Source organism: Vigna radiata, chromosome 6 (genome assembly GCF_000741045.1).
Source record: "Vigna radiata var. radiata cultivar VC1973A chromosome 6, Vradiata_ver6, whole genome shotgun sequence".
Taxonomy (NCBI): domain Eukaryota; kingdom Viridiplantae; phylum Streptophyta; class Magnoliopsida; order Fabales; family Fabaceae; genus Vigna; species Vigna radiata.
This window is the reverse complement of record NC_028356.1, coordinates 33715081-33732497: the sequence shown is the minus strand read 5'-3', so window position 1 is coordinate 33732497 and position 17417 is coordinate 33715081. Positions and strand designations below refer to the sequence as shown.

Below are 17417 nucleotides of genomic sequence, written 5' to 3'. Positions count from 1 at the left end.
ATTGTACTACAAAATTATTACTGATATTAACAATGATTTTTTTTTTAACGTAACCGAGCATTATTCTTAAAGATTTGTGTGTAAGTCCTCCAATAGAATATAACAACAATATCTTTTATATATATATATATATATGTATAATTCACTAAGATGTTAAAGAAATATTAAAATCTCCCAATTATGTCACCTGATTTACCATTGTAATTGAAATTGTGAATAAGTTAACGTAAACCCAAATCAATATACTCATAAATCATTTTTATTTTAATCTTGAAAATCACATTAATCGTACACGTTAATCATCTTTGATGATATAAATTGCTTAAAAAATGGTTTGAAACGCCATTTTCTTTTTAAGATTATTTCTATAATATTTTTTTAATAAACTGTAACAGCAACTATTTTATATCACAAAAAAACTACAGTTGCACAAACTTTACTATTTTTTTCTTATATTAAAAAATCATCCATTTTAATTCTTATATTCTTTTTTGTGTTAAATATATTTAGTCTTTAAGCTTTAATGTAAAATTTGATATAAAATTATTTCTTTTTATTTCAAATTTTGATACAATTTTATTTCAAACTTAAAAAGTGAATAAATATAATTTATAATTTAATTAAGTTAAATATTTGTAATATGTCAAACAATTTTTGATTTGTTTACTTTGGCACATTTCAACTTAAATGTTAATTTAAAATTTTATTTAACACAAAAAAAAAATTAACGTCATTGAATACTTATTAAAAAGAATTTCAAGTTAATAAAATTTCATTAGTAATGGATATGTATTGATTGAATTGGATGTAGTGGAGTTTTAAGTAATTATTATAGTGTCCTTGTACATAATTTAGAATTGAAGTGGCTAAATTAATAAAAAAGAATAGTTTGGTTTTATTGTGATTAGTTTAATCCTTCACTTCATAGTATAAGAATACATAAACAATATGATAAGGTCTAAGTAAGAAAAAGAAAAAAAATATGAAAAGTTTGATATTTGTTTTTTCAAAAATGCATCTCAAGTTTTTCTATCATCGTATTCTATGCAGCAAAAGGATGATGTTGATTGGTTGGTAATTATCAAAGTAAAGGGGATTTGAAAGATAAATTTTAACAAAGAAAATAAAAGTTAACTTTCCAAATTCCTGTGAACAGTGTTACAAATGATGAACAATCCAAATGTCATCTGGTTAAGATATATGGATTGATTCAATTGAAAAAAAAAAAAGTCTTCTTGGATTAATAGATAAAATGTTTGATATAATTTTGAAGTTAATAATCAAATTTTGAGAATAACGTATCTTTAAGAAATTAAATTCATGCGGGAAAAGTATAAGTGTAACAAGAGTTACAAAACAAAAAATAAAATAAAAAAAAAAGTGTACCTAATGATCTTTTAGTTAGTCATAAACTGAACAGTAAATCTTTATTTAGACAAGGAAAAAAGTTTCTTTAAAATACTTTTTTTTGACAATTTTTTGATAATGTATACGTGACAGTATTTGATTGGTCTGTCTCAAATATTTTTTTAAACATAAATTCAAACAGACCAATAAAGTGATGACACATGTCATGTTGTCAAAAAATTGTTAAAAAAAATTGTCAAAATATCAAGATCCTTGAATAAGTGTGAATCACTTTTAAGACTAAATGGATATAGAAGTGAACTGATTGATCATATGTTAGAACAATTAATTTTAATGTATCAACTTATAAATAAAATATGATTATTCACAATTAGACTGATGTTAATCAAAAGCATATTCCAAAAGTTATAAATATATATTTAAGATAATGAAATAGGTGATTTGTACTATTAACATCTGACATACTGCATCTACCATATGAACGATTTAGATGAACAATTTCAATAAAACTTTAATTTCAAGATAATTTTTAAACTTTAAACAATTTATCCCAATTGTAGACATTAATCTCAATCTTATATTCTAAATTAAAAAAGATAAAAGATTTATTAAAATTAAAAGTCAATAGATCAATTTGGATATCAATTTGGATATGTGACATCTTCAATGTGATAACGAAGATGAGAATGATAAAAATATAATGGTCACGTAGAAAATGATGAATAAAAACACCCATTTGAATTTGCATGTATAATTTTTTTATTGTAGATATAAATGATATTGGATTGTTTGAAAAGCCGTTTGATGAAAAAATATGAAAGATCTAAGTTGTCTTTATAGAAAAACGATTTTATTTTATTTATATTATGTTACGTTGATTTATAAAAGTTTACATTTGAATAAGTGGTTGAAGTTACGATGTCATTTTGATAATTGTCATGAATTTTCTTGACACATTTTGAGGAATATTTTAAATATTTGAAATATTTTATATTAAAGTTTGATATATTTTTATAATAATGTTAATCATTCCCACTTTATCATGTTTTGGATGTGTTAATTATCTGGTAAGCTTTTGCAATTTTAGATAATGCTATTTAATAGCTATTGAGTAGAAAGAGTAAATAATATAAATATAAGGTATTTTGTTTCAACAATTAATTAATATATTGAAATTGATCACGCTGTAATAAATTATTAAATAAATATTTATTATATACGTATATATATTATTTTAAATTTATTTTAAAAGTATCATAAATAAAATTACCTACGTGACCCATTTATAAAAAATAAAAGACAAAATAACTATTATTAGATGAACAATGATCAATTATTACATGCACTTTAGCTGTTAATACGTAAAAGTAGATATTTAAAATATGCAATGTTATTTTCAAGAAGGAGATGTATTGATTGATTAAGACATGTATTAGTTTATTTGAAGTACTTTTAAATAATTTTAATTTTAATTAAGTATTTGTTTGAGTTATAAATTATATAATTAGTATAAATAAAATAGTTGAATAACAGATTGCTTTCTCCATTTATTTTGTTTGAAGTACTAGTTTTGTAATATATATATATATATATATATATATATATATATATATTAATAATTAATATTAATAAAATAAATAAATAATGTACAATTTATTTTTTATTTTAAAATAATATGAAAATAAAATTTATATATATACATATATTGTTTTTTCTTGCATGAATAGAGAGTTATTGTTTGAGTTACGTGAAATGCAATTTAATTGAATGTGACAGCTGCTGCAAATTTCTGAATTGATAGTGATTTGTGTGCAAAAGGATACCAACAATAACTTCTCTAACCATTGCATTGCAATCTTCTCTTCTCACTTTCTACCTCTCATTTATGCTTCTCAATATATTCATGTGAATCACATTCCCAATTAATCATATTCCAACTCCATACATTTAAAGGAATGAAATATCGAATAATAGTGGTTGGAAATTTTAATAAAGAATATAAGCGAATATAAATTTTATTTTAAAAATTAATTTTGTAGAGTTGAATTAGATTTAAAATTTACTTCTTAATATAATATCAAAGTTTCATCAAAGTCTCTACAGTACGGTTTGTCACACTGGTGTGTACCATACCATCTGTCTTGGGGACTAAGTATCACTCAGGTCGTCCTCTCAGATCGTCATTCAAGTCCGTCCATCCAGGCCGACGACTTAGGTCGATATGGTCAAATTATCAGTGCTAATGACTTATTATTCTCCTAATGTTGATTAATATGTGATTGAGCCGTCATTATACCAGTAAAAGGTAAAGACCCATCACAACTATTATAACTAAAGACCCCAAGTATCCACCCAAACAGTTTCGACAAGAAAAAATAGAACGAATAACGTAACTTAGATGATTGAAGACCACTAAGAAACCCATTCGATTTTCAAAACAACTTAGAGTACGGACTTCAACCACATACCCAAAAAAACCTATATCTATCTACTATCAACTCTTATTAGACTATCTATTAATATCTAAATCTATTTTCATATCATTTAAAAATCAAAATTTAAAACAATTTAAATATTTTTTTTTATAAAATTCTATCATAATTTTGTTTCTAAAAAATATTTAAACAAACATTAACTTCTAAATAATATTAAACTATTAAATATTATAGTTTAAATATAATACAAATTTTAATCTCACACTAAAATTAAGAGACTGAAATATATTTAACCTTTAATATAAATATAAAGATAAAAAGTACTTATATAAAAATTAATAATATCTCAAATCCAAAACTTAAAAGAAAATAAAAATTAACTTTCTAGGTTTATTCTTAAAATAAATATAGATTTACTTGAAAACTAATATTAGAACAAAATTTAAACTGCGGTAGAGACAATCACCAATTCATACATGATGTGAAAGAAAAGTAAAAGGAAACCTCATAAATATGCTATTAAAATAAAAATAAAAGATTAAAGAAAGATAAAAAGAATATATTAAAATTGCATTATTATTACCATTTTTTTGTTCACGTATTCTTCACCTAAGGAGAAAAAGGATAATTATTACAATATTTTTTTTATAACATTTAAATATTATTCATGTGATATTCTGTCATTGTCTATAATAATATTTATGATGATTATTATTAATTAACAAATAAATAATAATGTTCTGTTAAAAAAAAAATATCTAAGTATTTTATCTAAGGAGAAAAGCTGTAAAAGAAGAAAGAAAAATGTGTCGGCTTACCAAGTGTGGTTAAGTTGACCAGAGTGTGGGGTTAGGTTAGGATTGTTTTTGTTTGATGCAGATGGCTGGTGAGGCCCCAAACAAACAAGTGCCACGCTATGGAATCGTCGGTGACTCGTTTTGACTCGCTCGAGTTTATTAACACCACCATCACTCACTCAAACAAACACATCATTGTTGGTTTCGTTTCGTTCTGTTGCCATAACAACAGCATCGATACAAAACGCGATTCTGCATTCGCGATTCCACTCTAGAATCACTTTCAATTCCATGGCCGATTCAACCTCAAGCGATTCTCTCTCGCTAGACATCGATTCCTTCTCTCCTTCACCTCAGGTATATTAATTTTATTATTATTAGCGATATCATAATTATGATTATTGTGATTCTGCATTGGATTTTCTGCTATCGATTTGATGTTATACGCAACAACAACAACAAGAATAGCGATAATAATCTTATTTTGCATTACAGGACTTCTTCTATAATCAATCAAATCTCTTTTTGCGCTTTTAGTTCGATTCGTTCCTTTTGTGTTTTATTTTTCTCGCTTTTTTTTTTGTTTTTTGTAATTTCGGAGTTCTGCGTTTGACTGCTATTCCCTTGTAACACTGAGAATGGCTTCAATTGCGTTTTTTGGGCTTTTGTTAGCTTGTTTCTTCGTCCCAAGCGGAAACGGCGTTTTTCGTTTCGTTTTTTGTTTCTTATGTTCTGCAATGGAGGTTGATGTCAAGAATAACCCATCTTTTGAGTTGTGAATCTCCGCAAGGCAAATGGTTGCTGCAATTACAGTTATTACTACTTCGCTTTTCGATGTTGTCTAATGGTTTTAGAAAATGGTGAAGACGTTGTGTTAGTGTGTCATCATGCCTATATGGTTAAAGAAATTAGATTGTGGTTTTAGATTTTTAATTTTTTGTTTTTTTTTTGTTTAGTTAATACTCCCGACGGATAATATGAAAATATTTTACATTGTTTAGTTTTGTAATAACTAATTCAAAAGTGATACTGATGACGATTTCTGATTGGTTGATGGCGGAATATTGTTTCTTATAAGAAAACCAACTTTTTTTAAGAGTTTAATTTAAATATACTTTTATGCACTATTGTCTCATTACAGCTTGACATGTATTTTAATATTGTTGATTTTTGTAATAAATAATTTAAAAATAATATTTTAATTGATTTGTACTTATGTGATGACAAAAATTTTTATATTGTCCATTCTCGTAAAAATGAATTTCTTTTTCTATTGTGATAAGCGTAGAATAATGATTTTCTTTCAAAAGGTGCTTCTTCACATGCAATCTACATTGTTTCCGCCTTGAAAGGTTTTGTGGCTTATTATGGGATGCTTCTTTGCATGAGTTACGTTTTGTGATTTCATTTTGCTGCCCCAAGTGTTTCTACGCGTCTTTGGTGCACATACTTAATTGGTCACACATGATTAAAGACCTTTTGTTGAATAAAATATTGTCCATTCATGAAAATGAATTTCTTTCTTTTATTGTGATAAGAGTAGAATAATGATTTTCTTTCAAAAGGAGCTTCTAACAATGTATTCTACCATTACACGTCGTCAACAAAACTCAAACGTGATATTAAATCATCTCACTTATACGATTCCTTCCATGTTTGTTTTTATAAAAATATAAAGGCAATGATATGTAATGAGCACTTTGTTGTCCTTTACGGTTAACTTTCTGTGCCGTTAGTGATTAGTATGCTACTTGTATGCTTGAGCAGGAACATATCATCAGAACACGCCATGGTTCTATATCCGTTTCTGTATACGGAGACCAGGATAAGCCAGCACTTATCACATATCCAGATTTGGCTTTAAATTGTAAGTCAAGCGGATTTTACATTTTACGTATATCTCGTTAATCACCCCCTCTAATTTTGCATCAGAACATTGCACTTTGCCTTAAAGTTATAGCTTTTATGAATTTGTTCGTATTGTTATGGTTAAAAATTCTTTCCCAGTACATTTAAGTAGATTCAGTTTAACCAGAGTTTTAAATCTGGTACATTCTGGCATTGAAATATGCGTTAGTTTTCATAAAAAAAAAAAAAAAAAAAAAAAACATTTTCTCTTTCTGCTCCTGAAACTATGTATTTGTTTGAAGATTTTTACCAGATATGGATTACTCTCTAGTCAACCTTTTTTTTTTTTGTAATGTATCTATCATTTTTTATAAAAATCAAACATTTGAACTTTCCCGCTCCTGAAACTATGTATTTATTTTCTGAAAATTTTAGTCTTTCTCCTAAAAGTTTTGATGCAGGCAAAATAAAATCCACAATTGCCGTTTAGTGATTTTTGCCAAACATTGAATATTCTCAACTCAACACTTTTTTCTTTTTTGTAATGCAGTGACAATCTAACCTTTCTTTTTATGCATGTGGTTTCATCAGATGTCTCCTGCTTTCAGGGGTTATTATTTTGTCCCGAGGCATATTACCTTCTGCTCCACAATTTCTGCATTTATCACATTAGTCCACCTGGGCATGAGGTTTGTATCTTGAAGCTGTACAATGTTGTTGCTTGATTCTTGTCTCCTTCTGTTTTCAATTTGTACATTGTTGACCGTTTATAATATACCTGGTTCCTTATCATGCTGTACTTTCTTCAAGAGTTATTGCAGTTAGGAGCTGTTCCAATTGATCCAGATTATCCAATTCTTTCTGTAGATGACTTAGCTGATCAAATAGCTGAGGTTCTCAACTTTTTCGGGTGAGTGTTAGCTTAATTAGATGTTGCTTCCCATTTAGTGACATGAAGAATTTATTTTGGAGCCTTTCTTATTCGTTTTTAAATATCCAAGTTGACTCCAAGTTCCACAGATTGCAAGTGATGGGTACTGGCCATAGAAGCTGATTTATCCTTTACTTGTTCCTGTTTTGCAGTCTTAGCGCAGTCATGTGTATGGGAGTAACTGCTGGGGCTTACGTTCTTACCTTATTTGCTGTGAGTATTCATATGTGTTTGTCTCCTTCTTAAATGTCCCTAAGATATTCCAGGTCTTTCTAACACTTGACAACAGATGAAGTATAGACAACGTGTTCTTGGTTTGATACTCGTTTCACCTCTATGTAAAGAACCATCTTGGGCTGAATGGTTGTACAACAAGGTTCTGTTCCTATGCTGAAAGATTGTTTTGTTCTAAAAGTTAATCTCATTATTTTCTGACGATTTTAAAATATTTGCAGGTCATGTCAAATTTGCTATACTTCTATGGCATGTGTGGCGTAGTAAAGGAAATATTGCTGAAGCGGTACTTCAGCAAGGTATATCTTTGCTTCCAAAAGTATTCCTTGTTTTACTTCCATTGTTTTGTGCGGAAACATTGACTTTGATTGGTGGTGATAGGAAATTCGAGGTGGTACACAATTGCCGGAGTCGGATATTGTTAAAGCGTGCCGAAGGGTTGGTCAACATTTTTTATTTTTTTTGTTTCATTTTCATCTAGGAACAGGGTAATAACTGAGAGCTAGTTATTTTTTATGCGTCAGAAATTAAAAACAGGAGAAAAGAGAAAAAAAGAAAAAACCTCAAATTGGATGCCTACTACATCATCCATTAAGTGAGCTTGAGCAATCTGCAATCTGAACATTTTACTGGTAGCTAGTTGTTTGAACCTGAACACTATACTCTATATTTTCTTACAGTTGTTGGATGAGAGGCAGAGTTTGAATGTGTGGCGATTCCTGGAGGCTATTAACGGGTATGATTACAGTTCCAAAATAGTATTCTCGTATTTCATTTTGGCAATTGCCCCTGTAGATATGTATTATTTCAAAGCTCAGAAAGCGGTTGTTATAATTGTATTCTTGGCTGCACAAGTATGACAGCGCTTTAGCTCAGTATGCTCTGGATAGCAATATACTTGTTTGCTTATAGATATATTTCTTTTTCATTTAACTTCAATTTGGGACCTAACAGGAGACCTGACATAAGTGAAGGGTTGAGAAAATTACAGTGCCGTTCACTTATTTTTGTTGGGGATATGTCACCATTTCACTCGGAGGCTCTCCACATGACTTCGAAATTGGACAGACGATTCAGTGCCTTAGTTGAGGTATTGGAAATAGTTTATTAATCTGTGATAAGGTTATGTAATATTGCAATCGGGTTTAGCTTTACTAGATCTGCTGGTGAAACAACAGGTTCAAGCATGTGGATCAATGGTAACAGAGGAGCAGCCTCATGCGATGTTAATACCGATGGAGTACTTTCTGATGGGATATGGCTTGTACAAGCCATCCAAGCTAAGTGTCAGCCCAAGAAGCCCCTTGAGTCCATCTTGCATATCTCCCGAGCTTTACTCCCCAGAGAGTATGGGTTTAAAATTGAAACCCATAAAGACACGAATTTCTATGGAAATCTAGATGTAGATGGAACGGAGTGAGTGATTGTTGTAGATAAGGAGATAAGAAAATAAGAAATCAATATAGTCATTCTTTCATTTGTAATTAGTCATTTAGTCTCAAGCCTGAATACTTGTAAAGCTCTTCGGTATTGTTGGGGGAGATTAAAGTTCTGGTTAAAATTGTATAAACAGCAAACCTATGCTATCTCCACTTTGTAGTATTTTCTTGCTTTCAGCATCTTATTCGCTGTCGATATGTATAATTGAATTTTTAAAATATGAAGGATTCTTGGAATTTATTACGAAAAAGTAGTCATTCAAAGTATTTATTACATAAATGTAATAAACACGTTTTTATAAAGAAAATATAATTTTAATAGTTGTAATCAACGAAAAGAACAGACCATTTGTTTAAAGTGAAATTTATTTTAAAATAATAACATTTTTTTTTTGTCGGCAATATTTTACAATAAATTTGTATTTTCGCAACACTATAATTTTTAAAAAAAATTAGGTGTATTCTTTCAGTTTTTTTTTTCACATTTATAAATACTTGGTCCACTTGATGAATAGGAAAAAAAATCACTTCTCTTCTAAGTGCTACAGAACAGCACGGAATTTACAATCTAACCAAAACCAAAAGGGCATTTTGGACAGTGAAATAAATTCCATGTTAGCAACTGCAAATCATAATCCATTCTATGAAAGCACATCTTTCAAGATAACGTATCTTCTCCTAAATATTGAACTAAGCACAGCATTATTCACAATTCTGATTTCAGCAGTGTCAAATTACTCACTTGATCCAAAAACATAGTAATAATAATGTCATATTATATTATATTATATGACTATCTTCAACTTCAATTGATATTCAACATTTGACTGTTCATGCTCATCCTGCTTCTGTGACTGCTCTCCAATCCTTCTTCATTTCTACAAGCTTTTCTTCTACTCATTTCAGCATACATTTCTTCTATCATAGGCTTCCATAATCGAACACGTGCATTGATAAACCAATTCGATACCTGCTAAATCAACCATAAATACAACATCATCTCAAACAAAGTAGAAAGGATGTATCTAACAGCAGAGTAACACGTACCTGGCTTCTTGTCAACCCACTTTTTACTGCCAATGAATGCTTCTCTGCATCTTTAGGATACCTGAAATCCATCACATCATATCATATAAATAACTCTGTAATTCATGAATTCAACAACTCTATGTAATTCATTCTATCTTCTTATTTACTTCTCTTATGAGTGTTTTTGCTGAAATTTATCCAAACAAGGCCTCTTTCATAATTCAAAACAACTTAAGTAAGCTCTCTTGTTTACTGAAAGCTAAAAGATGTGAGAACAAGTTTACTGAAAGAAATTCAATATCTTGGAATAAAGAAACTCACGGATGGAGGAAATTCTGAAACATCCAAGCGCGTAGAACTGAGACAGATCTCTCTGGCAATCCCCTTTGGGGTCTCCATAACTGATCTTTTTTCTTCAACTGCTGCAGAGCCCATTGCTTTTGAATGAACGAAGTTTCAAGAGACCATTCCTTCTCTTCTTCTGAACACAAGCTGTTAAAATCTGGTCCCATTGCACGAATACAATTGCTAATCCTCTCTCTCAAGTCCTTGTACAAGAGAGAGATGGTTTGAAGTGCAAAATGTGCATGCATGTGTGGATCCAACTCAGTAGCAGCATGGAATGCAGATGCCACGGTATGAACCTCATCCAAACACTGGCTATATCCATTGTCCACCTAATCATAAAGGGCATTAGTCCATTGCCGTAACTATGTAAAAATCAAAACTTTCACATGTTTGTTTTCCTAAGGTTAATGTATACAATATATGGTTTATCATCTGCAACCATATAATATATTTTTGCCCTTTTTCCATGCATAAACTTTAATTTGGAAAAATGGTAACTGCAAAGCAAGCACATTTGAACATATAATTAAATCAAGACAATAAGTTATGTGCTACTGATGAGTGTAAGAGGTAGCATTTTACCAGTTGTAGAAGCATGAGAAGTTGGGATTTGTTTGAATCAGCTGCATGTCTTTCCGATGGAGATTCTTCTGCATGTGCTCCATACATGGAATTTTCATTCTGATTACTCGCTACCCTTCTCTTTGGTGTGAAAGCTGAAGCTGACTTATTTCCTCCTGCTCTAACACCAGAAGCTGGGTAAGTCATCAGCTCTACATTTTCAAATGAGTATGTGGCAATTTGAGCAAATATCTCTTGAACTCCGGCAAGATATCTGGACCCCAATATTGCTGGTGAAAACTGGACATGTTTGTTGGAACCTAATCTCATACACAGTTCCTTGCTGCTGCAGGAAGGTTGCTCCAAGCCTGAACTTGTTCCATTCATGCTGCGAGATGCGTTGGAGCAGCTCATCTCTGAGCACTGACCAGTAGTTGGAGGAGATCTTGAAAGACTTAGTGACAGTTCTTTACTGCAATTAGAAGAATTATAGGCAAAATTTCCCAAGCTTGCAACATTTGATGATGTCCACCCATTTTGAACCAGGTTTCCTATGGAAGAATAAGCCTGGATCTCAGTCCCATTGGCCTCTGGAGCTTTCAGAAACTTGTTCACATTCCACTTCTGAATACTTGATAATTCATCATAGGCATGATCACCAAAAGTTGCAGCCAAAGGGTTTGACGTATCTTGCCAATTACTGAAGATGTATGGTCCCAGTGCCTCCAATGAACTCATTGAATGAGGCAAAGCTGCTGAACTCTGCAGATTTTCTTGAAGGCCTATTCTATCAGCAAGTGAAGCATCAGAAGCAATTGGCCTTCCTCCAGCTAAATGCTCTTGAATGGCACTGTTGTTAATGGGATTCGAGGCATCTCCTACAATACTCTTTCCTTGTATTGAGACAAATGAATTGGAATCAGCAATTCTAGCTTGGTTTATGAAGCAACCATCTACATGGACATCACTTCTAGGTTCACCTTGTTCTGCAGCAAGAACTGGAATTCCATTTATAATGTGGTTTTGGTTATTGAGGTCAAATGAGTAGCATTGAATCAGTGGCTTCGGTGCTAAATGCTGTGCAATTTCTTCTATGACAGCAGAATTTCTGCCAGGAATGTCCAGTGAAGCACTATACATATTATTCTCCATCTGGGAAATGTAAAAAGAGGCACTTGATACTTCTTCAATAGCCTTTCAAAACACCATTACCTCCAGAGTGGCTTGGTTTTTGTTCAAATTCATGGTTATCTGGACCAGTAGAATCTCCTTCTCCCCTTTCATAGAAGAATTATAGTTATCCCCTTTTTTGGAAGAATCACCTTACTCTCTTGAAGAAAATGGAAATAGCTCCATGCTACAAACATAAAAAGAAAATTAGAACAAGGCAGCAACAAAAACAGCAGTAGAGAACTCTCCTACATTGTGACTTAATTTATCATCATTCCAAACTAGAACACTTACTGAAAGATGAAAGGCGAAATTAATAATAATAATAAAAAATAAGGCTTTTTAACTACTTATGTAAACTAAAATTGACACAAATGATTTGAAGAGAAGAGCCAAGTCAAAAGAAAAACCAAGTAAAACAATCTTATCACCCACCAGAACAAGCTGAGCCATCACTGGAACACTTCTTCAAAGGATGTCTAGTTTCCCTCCAAGAACCTAGAAAACATCAAAAAAAAAAAAGAGCATGAAAAATAAGAAACTGCCTATACTAAGTTCTAAAGGATATAGAGTCATCAAATTTGACCTCAAAGATTACAATTTATAAAGCATAAGCAGAAAGCACGATGGTAAAGACTAATAAGCTAATAAATTCTCTTACAAAAAAACACACACACATACATGTACGTCTTATGTGGTCTTTTTGCAAACAGAAAAAAGACAAGCACCCTAAGAAAACCAAAAGCATGGAAGAGTGTGTAAAGGCTCAAGAAGAAAAGATAGCTTACATAACAAACAAAGAGCGAAAAGAGGTAGATGTTGCACCTAGTGTTGGAGATGGATGAAAAAGGTGTTTGAGATAGATGGAGGGAGAAGGGCCACGAAGGAGTAAAAGCAATAAGGAGAGAGAGAGAGAGAGTGAGAGAGAGAACACAGTAGACATTGGTAGTAGCCTTTGGTGCAGTGCCACTCATTTGTGGTGCAGCCTTTAACGGGCCCTCTCTGATCTCTTTTGTCCTCCTCAGTCCTCACACCTAAACAACAAACACCTATTACTATTTCTATCACTATTATTATCATTTTGTTCAGTCACTGCAAATGCAATGCAACGAAAATATCAGTATTCTCTCTCTCTTTCTCTGATGTTAACAGCAAGGGTGGGGGGCCTCAGAAACACTTTGGTGAAGACCCTTTGGTTTTTTAGCCATTTTTAAACAAGATGCTAACGTGAATAGGAACATGACTCAAATGGGGTAAAGAAAAGCCAAGGCTTTCCTTACACAATGTAACAACAAAGGCACGAGGGAATTGTTTTGACGTGTGAATGAGAGAGAGAAATGGAAAGAACACTGTTATAGGGTTTGTAGTGTAGCTGTTGAATGTACTTTCTTGTGGATAGTAGCTCTCAGACATAGACCTTCTTATGTAAGCATGCCAATTAATGACGACTACTTTTCCTCTCAAAATACCTCCTTCTTCATCATTCATCAACTACTCATTGCATCACTTTTTGCATTTACTCACATATCATATTTTAACATCATATCTATCATCATCCCTTTTTTGTTAAACTTTACACATTATTAAATTGTAAAATTAGATTAACATATTATCACAATTAAGATATATTAGATAATACATTTCAAAATTAATAATATCAACAAAAAATCAGTCCCTGTACTGGAAAAGAATTTATCTTTCAGTACCATAACTTAGATGATGGAGATAAAATAAGAGTATCCATATAAAACCAAACAAAATATTAGAAAAGGATAATATCTATTTTGATTCTCTTAGTTAGTTTTGTTTAAAATAGTTTTCTTATTTTGAGTTGTTTAAATATTATTTTTTTAAGAAAATAATTAAATTTGATTTTTTTTACGACATGTAAATAGTTAAGGGCCTAATATTCATATTAGACAATATTCAATGAGTTGTCATGTGATATGACAATTACTATTAATTAAAAATAATTAGGATTTAAGATTCCTGTTAATTAGTGTTAAATTAATTATTTCTAAATTTTAATTGTGTGCATTACAATTAAATTCTCCTAAATGTTTGATTTTCTTTAAGAACTTTAATTATTTTTGTTTTCTCCACCTTTAGGTACTTTCTGGCAAACAAACTTTCATGCTGGTTCGAGTCTGTTTTGGCACAGAGGAACCGCTCCTTTTTCTCCTTTTGTGGTTTGTTTTAAGGCTCCAAATTGGGATTATATTATAAGTGTCATCCCATGCTCTCATACACTTGTAGCAATTAACTACTCCAGTTTAGACCCAAAAGATTTTATACCTACTTCTTTTAGAAGATCCACATATGAAGAGGTATATATGTCTATAATTTTTCCAGTCAATGGCCACTTGTTATGGGAAAGAACAACCTTCCCTGATGTACTACCACCAATTAAGAGGAAATTGTCTGGGAGACCAAATAAAAAAAAGGAGGTTGGATCCATGGGAGCTAACTAAAGATGACACTTAAATGCGTGTTGGTGGGCACAAAAAAAATGTAACGTATGCCGTCAGAGGGGCCACAACAAAAACAATTGCCCTTTGCGTCCCTAGCCAGCAGAAACAACAGACCAAACAACAAAAACTCAACAATCATAGGTACCTCCAAGTAGCCAATCTCCTGTACCATCATAGGCACCACCAAGTACCTAATTCCCTACAGTATCATAGGCATCACCAAGTCCCCAATCACCCCATCCTCCAATGTTGAGGAAAAAAATAGATTTTAGAAGAAAACCTACTTAGATAGTCATGTATTGTGGTGCAACAACTTTAATTAAGTATTTTGGTTATGTACTGTGATAATGATATTTTTTTGTTGACTTTGATGGTCATGTAAAGTGGTGCAGCAACTTTAATTAAGTATTTTGGTAATATACTTTGATATCCTTTAATTAATATTTATGTCCTTTAATTATAGAAAGCACTTTGATGCATTAATCTGTGTCGATGTTACGTTAACACCCATGTCATCGTCATATATAATAAGGACTATTGTGAATAATTTTAAACCAAATGAGGGACTTATTCAAACATAAAACACTGAATTAAAGTCAATAAAATTGACAATGGTAAATAATACATTACAGGACTGAACCAAAACACCTAAAGGTATCCATTCACGTACACATTGCCAACCTACTTGGAAGAAGCATTACATGAAGCATTACATCAACGTCAACAAAACATACAAAAACACACCCACTTTGCCCACCTAACAACATCAACCTAAACAGAATCTCAAAATCACAAGGTTCGGTGCAATAGAAAGAAACATAGCTACAACTAAAAATTTCATCATTTTCTACAAACCCTTCACTAAATTTTCCAGATCACTAATCCTCCTCCTTTGCCTCGCAATTGTACAATATTTTTCATCAACGTCTTCTTCATAACACCATTTGAAAAAGTTACATGAGCTCCCACTTGAACAATCAGCCTGTTATTCACCAAGTAAGGGAATCTATCAACAAATGCATAAAGTGAAGGGAACATAAACTGAAAAAGGTATATTTAAAACCTTGTAATAAGGACATCCCCAAAAACTTCTACCACCATTTTTGGTAGTTCTCGCGACTTTGGTTACAACAATATCACCACAGTAACAAATAGGAATCAACCCACCTCCCCTCAAACCACCACCATGGGACGAACGCAAAGATCCTTTACTCTATCTATTCGAACAAGATGAACACTCTTGGGAAGAAGCCATCCCTATCTCCTCACAAATCCTAACCTCTTTTTTTAACCTCTATCAAAAAAAAAAATCCCACCTAATCTATTTTTTTCTTACAATTTTAACCTCACTACCATGAAACTGTCACTTAATCACTTAACATTGACAACTCATCAAGTTTAGTCCAAGGGCAACTGTTAGAGAAAAGGACTAACCTGGATAGTTTTTTTAAAAAGTGGAACCAATTGTTATTTTTAAAAAAGATAGGACTATTTTGAACACAACTCCTCTTTTCAGGGACCAAAAGAGATATTAAGTAAAAAAAAATACTAAATTAAAATATTTTTACAAAAGAATGAATTGTTTTGAACAACTAAAAAAATAAAAAAATCACTTTAAATAAAAATTAACTAATATGAAGACCAAAATAGATATTAATAATTTTATTAATTTATACAATATAATCAAAATGAAATTCTTAAGAAAAAAATTATAAATGAATTGAATATTTTAACCTATTGATATAATTAACATAATCAATCATTAGTACAAGTCAACAATGTAAGAACTTAGAATTTTTGTCAACACAACATGAGGACATGTGGCAACAGAAAATAAGGGAATAGCTTTTAAAGTTAAAACCTCATTTTTAGTTCAAAAGAAAAAGCTGAATTCTTTGAACTTTTCTCTTTGCCTGGAAAACGAACCTCTCCAAGCTCTCTTGCTAGTTTTGCTTTCTATTCCAAAATCCTGCAGATTTAATCCCCTAAATTCCTCCTTGCAGCTGTCTAAAGCGATTGAACACCAAGACCTCCTTTTTCTCCGATCAATTTCTGTTTTCGAAGAANGGGTAAGTTGCTCTCTCCTTTTTCCCCATTCTTGAGCATTAGAACATACAATCTTANGATTTCATGCGTCTTTGGACTCTTCCTTTCAAATTTCTTTTCAAATTCAACTTTGAGAAACGCCTTGATCACTAATTTCGTGATCTATAGGGTTGGAGGTAAATTCGGAATTTTGAGGAAACATAGAAGAAGCATTGAGTTGTTCTGTTAGAATCCAAGGTAAGGGAAGCTAGATTCATCTTTTATTGTAGAATAGTAAGCTGTTTGTAAGTAGATTTTGTGTGTAAAGAATTTAATCAATGCATGCAGAAACTTTTGTAAAATGTTAAGTTAAAGTGTGTTTGAATGCATTATGTTTATGTTCTGAATTTGTGAACTTTAGCCTATGTTCATTGTAAACACATATGTTCTGAATTATGGATGTGTTGTGACTAGGGTAATGTATTAGAATTAGAAAGAATCTGTGAGGGAGAGACTAGACAGAGTTTTAAGCAAAGAGTAATATTTCAAGTGTTCTAGGAAATCAAATTTAGNAAGTAGGGTAGTGAAATTTTAAGTTAGGGGTTTAGANCTGAATTGAACCTTNGTNGTAGCTTAGACAAACCAATTATGACTTGTAGGCAACATCAAAAGAGTCTGAAACCGTTTCTAAGTAGTATAATTCAAATTGAGTCTCTAAGAGAATTAAGTTGAGTTTTTGATTCAAAATCTCTGCATAGTAA

At 31.3% G+C, this 17417-nt stretch overlaps 2 protein-coding genes across 4 annotated transcripts; one reads left to right on the top strand and one right to left on the bottom strand.

Moving 5' to 3' along the window:
- Positions 1-4681: 4681 nt before the first annotated feature.
- Positions 4682-9273, top strand: LOC106763872 (pollen-specific protein SF21). The gene is made up of 11 exons (XM_014648037.2): positions 4682-4957; positions 6368-6467; positions 7040-7137; positions 7270-7358; positions 7532-7592; positions 7669-7755; positions 7835-7912; positions 7995-8051; positions 8294-8349; positions 8568-8703; positions 8792-9273. Exons 1-11 carry the CDS (start codon positions 4892-4894, stop codon positions 9011-9013), a joined length of 1050 nt encoding a protein of 349 aa, XP_014503523.1. The 5' UTR covers positions 4682-4891; the 3' UTR covers positions 9014-9273.
- Positions 9274-9641: 368 nt separating this feature from the next.
- LOC106764198 (homeobox protein ATH1) lies at positions 9642-13487 on the bottom strand. 3 transcript variants are annotated; one of them, XM_014648440.2, is made up of 6 exons: positions 12949-13487; positions 12596-12658; positions 11012-12347; positions 10403-10758; positions 10100-10160; positions 9642-10022 (listed from the first exon to the last, which is right to left on the bottom strand). In XM_014648440.2, exons 3-6 carry the CDS (start codon positions 12140-12142, stop codon positions 9858-9860), a joined length of 1713 nt encoding a protein of 570 aa, XP_014503926.1. In that variant the 5' UTR covers positions 12143-12347; positions 12596-12658; positions 12949-13487; the 3' UTR covers positions 9642-9857. The 3 variants fall into 3 exon arrangements, with proteins under 3 accessions (XP_014503926.1, XP_022638225.1, XP_022638224.1); XM_022782504.1 differs by having other exon boundaries at positions 12986-13487; XM_022782503.1 differs by lacking the exon at positions 12949-13487 and adding an exon at positions 12842-12923.
- Positions 13488-17417: the final 3930 nt, after the last annotated feature.